Source organism: Colobus angolensis, unplaced genomic scaffold (assembly GCF_000951035.1).
Source record: "Colobus angolensis palliatus isolate OR3802 unplaced genomic scaffold, Cang.pa_1.0 Scaffold18, whole genome shotgun sequence".
NCBI lineage: Eukaryota > Metazoa > Chordata > Mammalia > Primates > Cercopithecidae > Colobus > Colobus angolensis.
Genome location: NW_012114932.1, coordinates 3,893,998 through 3,899,425, shown reverse-complemented (window position 1 = coordinate 3,899,425; position 5,428 = coordinate 3,893,998). Strand labels below are relative to the sequence as shown.

The 5,428-nt window shown below is 44.3% G+C and overlaps 1 protein-coding gene across 1 annotated transcript in view; it reads left to right on the top strand.

The window, feature by feature from the left end:
• FBXW12 (F-box and WD repeat domain containing 12) overlaps window positions 1-5,428 on the top strand; it is a 22,080-nt gene that overhangs the window by 5,649 nt on the left and 11,003 nt on the right. Inside the window, exons 4-8 of the mRNA XM_011939316.1 lie at window positions 562-590; window positions 879-1,037; window positions 2,171-2,381; window positions 3,196-3,374; window positions 3,451-3,581. Coding sequence (XP_011794706.1) covers window positions 562-590; window positions 879-1,037; window positions 2,171-2,381; window positions 3,196-3,374; window positions 3,451-3,581 — 709 coding nt within the window. The remainder of the gene's footprint in view (window positions 1-561; window positions 591-878; window positions 1,038-2,170; window positions 2,382-3,195; window positions 3,375-3,450; window positions 3,582-5,428) is intronic.

Here is a 5,428-nt window from a genome sequence, read left to right as displayed (position 1 = left end):
CCTGGAAAACATATGGCATGATCCCACAACACACGGGTAAGCTCTGTTTTGTGACCTAAACATTCCCTGAATGCTTTTTTTTTTTTTTTTTTTTTGAGATGGAGTCTCATTCTGTTGCCCAGGCTCAAGTGCAGTGGTGCAATCTTGGCTCACTGCAACCTCTGCCTGCTGGATTCAAGCAATTCTCCTGCCTCAGCCTCCTGAGTAGCTGGGACTACAGGCACACGCCACCATGCCCGGCTAATTTTTTGTATTTTTAGTAGAAACAGGGTTTCACCATGCTGACCAGGCTGGTCTTAAACTCCTGACCTCGTGATCTGCCCACCTCAGCCTCCCAAGTGCTGGGATTACAGGTATAAGCCACCGCACCCAGCCTATTTCTCTTGTAGTCATCCCTTCTACATACCCTGTGAGTCAATCACAATATATCAATGAATGTTATACAAGCCTCCATGCTATCTTGGCCCTTGACTTGCCTCAAGTATATTTCCCCAGCCATTCTTCTAAAAACAAAAAGCCAAAAACTTTCTGAATTACTTTATATGTGCCTCTTCTTTCAAGTGTGTGTTATTGTCCAGTCCATGAACTTGGTTGGGGACAGTTGAGGGAGAGAGATGGCTTTGGGTGACATTGAGAAAAAGCATAGTGTTGATGTGCTAATGAATAACTGTCCTTGAGAAGAATGCTTTGGGGCTTGGAAAGTTTTATTCCACGGGATTATCCCAACAGTGTCTCAAGCTAGACTGGTCAGAGGTTTTGATCTCCATTATGTGATTGAAGAAATGGTGGCATATCTTGCAGCTGACAGTGCTGCCTACTCTGTACTTTAGGATTTCACATATCTTCCTATTGATGTGGTGGGGATGTTTTGGTTTCAGGTTGGCGATGCTGCAGGTGACATCTACACATTTACACTGCCTGGATTAAGGGATGTTTCTAAAGTTACTGCATTTCAATATGGTATTGTACTTCTACACTGCTCTCCTGACAAGAAATGGGTATTTGCATGTGGGACATATAGTCGTACCTTGCCACAGGTAGGTGCTGTTCAGTGTATTTGAACTTCAGGATGGGAATGTCAAGTTAGGAAGCATGCAGAGAAACTGCAGAGCTCAGTGAGGACCAGGCACACTGCTCCCTCTCTCAGACCACATCACAAGGGGAATCCATTGTGATGGTCAGGAAACAATGTTCTTTGAGGCAACAACATCCAGTTGCTGTGGCAAATGTTAATGAAAACTCATTCATGAAGCCTGAATTTGCCCAAGAGATGGAGGAGGGTGAGACAGGTATCAAGAAATAGGGATTGCTGGGCATGGTGGCGTGCACCTATAGTCCCACCTACTCAGAAGGCTGAAGCGGGAGGATCGCTTGAGCCCAGGAGTTCCAGGCCATAGAGTGCTATGCCGATAGGGTGTCCACACTAAGTCTGGCATCAATACGTTCACCTCCTGGGAGCAGGGGACCACCAGGTTGCCTAAGGGGAGGGGTCAACTGACCCAGGTCAGAAACAGAACAGGTCAAAACTCCCATGCTGATCAGTAGTGGGATTGCTCCTGTGAATAGCCACTGCACTCCCGCCTGGACAACATGGCGAGACCCTACCTCTTAAAAAAAAAAATTTTTTTTTTTACAAAAATATCTTTGACCTTGTTCTCTTTTGCCTTCTTTGCTTTTATCTACGTTGGCTGGAAAGTATAGAGAAGTCCAAAAGTAACTGAATATGCAACAGCCTCTGAATATCACTCTGAGGAAGGCTTTGGCCTTTGAGCAGACCTTTTGTAGGGGGGCACTGGTGGACTGGGCACCAAAGAGGGAGGAGTTCAGAAGGCAGGTAGTAAAAGCCACACAGTCCTTGACTTGTTCTCCAAGAAGGGAAAATCTGCTTAGCCAACCTCAACTTGACCAAGGGTTCAACATGGTGAGATGGTTTTGTAACCCCTTGGCATGCTTCAGGGACACTGTTCTGTGAATGGGACAGGAAGGATAGAAAGACAGTGAGTTCCTTGTATGCTGGAGTGATAAGCAGTGACCTCTCATCACTCCTGAGATGTTGAACAAAGCTTTAGCCACAAGATGAGAATTTCTAAGAAGGCTCTTCTGGAGTCACTCCTGTACTGAGAGGCTATAAGTTCCCTTCCTCTGACTGCACACGCGATGCTCTCTTTAGGTATTCCTCACAGAGTCCTTAGTGAGACCATCAGAAGGCAGTGCTCCTCTGTCTACCTCTCTCCCACATAAATTATGTGTCAGTGCCTGCTGGACCCCAGAGGTGAAAAACAGAATAACACTGATGTCCCAAAGTAACACTGGAAAAAAGACAGAATTTATCACCTTTGATCTAACAACCAAGAGGACTGGAGGCCAAACAGTCATCCAAGGTAGGCTGTGCCATATTAGAAATGCTTGTTTCTCTTCCTCATTACACAGTCATTCATGTTTAGCTATAATAAATGGGTCAGTCTGTAAAAAGGGAGCAGGAGATTTCTTTTTTTTTTTTTTTTTGAGACGGAGTCTTGCTCTGTCGCCCAGGCTGGAGTGCAGTGGCGCAATCTCAGCTCACTGCAAGCTCCGCCTCCCGGGTTCACACCATTATCCTGCCTCAGCCTCCCAAGTAGCTGGGACTACAGGTGCCCGCCAGCACGCCCAGCTAATTTTTTGTATTTTTAGTAGAGACAGGGTTTCACCATGTTAGCCAGATGGTCTCAGTCTCCTGACCTCATGATCAGCCTGCCTCGGCCTTCCAAAGTGCTGGGATTACAGGCGTGAGCCACTGTGCCCAGCCAGGAGCAGGGGATTTCTTTAGCTGGGGGTGAACCCTCCCCAGTTTGGCTCTAATACCCATGCTGATCTCTACCCCGACCCTGCCCTCTTGGGTGAACACATATAGATTTCCATCATATTTTAGGGCCTTCATTCCAATGTTCCTTCCCACTGCAGGTTTTGCCTCAATGCCCAGGGGATTGTTTATTGTGTACAAACTTCTGTTCGTGTGTCCTAGCACCTGTTAACCACAGTCAGTGATATGTATTTGTCAGGCCACTGGACTACCCTTCATTTTCCTCCCTGGAATGAAGTCTGTGGAAGTGGGGAATATGCTTTTTTATTCAGTGTGAGGATATTGTTCTTATTCAATGATCTGATATTCACTTCCTTATGTGTGTGTGTATATATGTGTATTTTACATGAAAACAGCACATGAGATTGCAAGTTTCCAGTTGGCAGCTCATCTGGAGTCCCCTATTTGGATGGGAGCCAATGATGGATATACAATTGTCTTTACCAATGGGCCATACTTGTTACTCTTCAGCATCACTGGCTTTCTGCTGCAACGATTTGAGGACCACCAGGCAGCCATCAACAACTTCTGGGCGGTATGTATGATTCTCCTCCGCTGCTTTTTGATCTGACTTTGACTCCTTGGCCACTCACTCTGGCTATCCTTGGAAGGATCCTCGCTATGTGCTCACCACATCCAAGAACTCTGTGCACGTGTACATGTGGGAAGAAGGAGGCCGCCATCCATACCTCAGGAGCTGCTGTCACCTGGAAAACATATGGCATGATCCCACAACACACGGGTAAGCTCTGTTTTGTGACCTAAACATTCCCTGAATGCTTTTTTTTTTTTTTTTTAAGATTCTTTGAGGATAGATATCAATAAACTCATGCCTGAAAAGAGAATCGCTAGTTCTTGAAGTTATGGCACTTGCAATAGATGTTAAAAGTCTTCCCAAAGTGGCTCTCAATTTATATTCCCATGAGCAGTGGATAGATTATGTCCTCAATACCCTGTGTTTTCTTGCTAAGTTGTACATTTTGTGAGTTCATTAGCCATTTGGTTGCTGCTTCAGTGAGCTGCCTTTCCCTCCATTTTGTTGATTTTTGCCCCTGGTCTGCTTGCCTTTAAATTGTTTTTCTTGAGATTTTACGTAGTACACGTAGAAGTCTTGACTTTTAAGGCTTTGCAGACATTTTCTTCCAGATTATTGCTAGTCATTATACTGCTTATAGTGCTTTTTCGGTGAAATCTAAGAAAATACACATATCCTTTGCACTGCCAACACCACTAAAAAGAATTTACTGTGAAGCTATACCTCCAATCATTCAAGTACATTGGCTGTTCACTACAGCAGTTGTGATAGTCAAGAGCTGGAAATTCCCTAAGTGCCCAAACATAAGAGATTGTTTAAATTACCATCCTATGGGCCGGGCGCAGAGCATAGTGGCTCATGCATGTATTCCCAGCAATTTGGGAGGCTGAGGCAAGATGATCACTTGAGCCCCAGAGTTCAAGACAAGCCTTGGCAACATACAGAGACCCTGTCTCTACAAAAAAAAAAAAAAAAAAATTAGCCAGGCATGGTGGTGTGCACTGGTGGTCCCAGCTACACAAGAAGCTGAGGTGTGAAGATCACTTGAGCCCAGAAGTTGAGGCTGCAATGGGCCATGACTGTGCCACTGCACTCCAGACCGAGTGACACAACAAGACCCTCTCTGGGGGGATTTAAAAAATACGTATTATATATATATCTATACACACAGACAGACACAAAATCAATCATATCGTCATATTGTCCACAAAGAGATAGTTTTACTTCCTCTTTTTCTATTTTGATGCCCTTTATTTCTTTCTCTTGGCTGACTGCTCTAGCTAGGGCTTCCTAGCTAGAGCTATCACTACTATCACTACTAGTCACTACTAGTCACTACTGTGTTTACTAGGAGTGGTGGGAATAGGCATCCTTGTCTTGTTCCAGTTCTCAAAGGGAATGTTTCCAGTTTTTGCCCATTCATTATGACATTGCCTGTGGATTTGTCATTGATGGCTCTTATTTCAAGGTATGCTCCTTCAATGCCTAGTTTCTTGAGGGTTTTTGTCACAAAGGGATACTGCAATAAAAAAGCTTTTATTGAAAGCTTTTTCTGTGTCTATCGAGATGATCATATGGTTTTTAGTTTTTAATTCTGTTTATGTGGGGAATCATGTTTATTGACTTGCATGTGTTGAACCAACCTTGCTCCCGGGAATGAAGCCTATTTGATCATGGTGAATTAGCTTTTTGATTTGCTGTTGGATTCAGTTTGCTACTATTTTCTAGAGGATTTTTGCGTCTGTGTTCATCAGGGATATTAGTCTGTAGTTTTCCTTTTCATTGCCAGTACCATTTATTGAAGAGACTGTCCTTTCTCCATTGACTGTTCTTGGTACTTTTGTTTAAAACAAAAATCAATTGACCTTAAATGTGAGGGTTTATTTCTGGGCCTTCTATCCCATTCCACTGGACAATGTATCTGTATGTATGTCAGTACCATGCTGGATTTTTTGTTTGTTTACGGTTTGTCTCTGGGGATAAAAACACAAGAACCGGCCAGGCGTGGTGGCTCACGCCTGTAATCCTAGCACTTTGGGAGGCCGAGGCAGGTG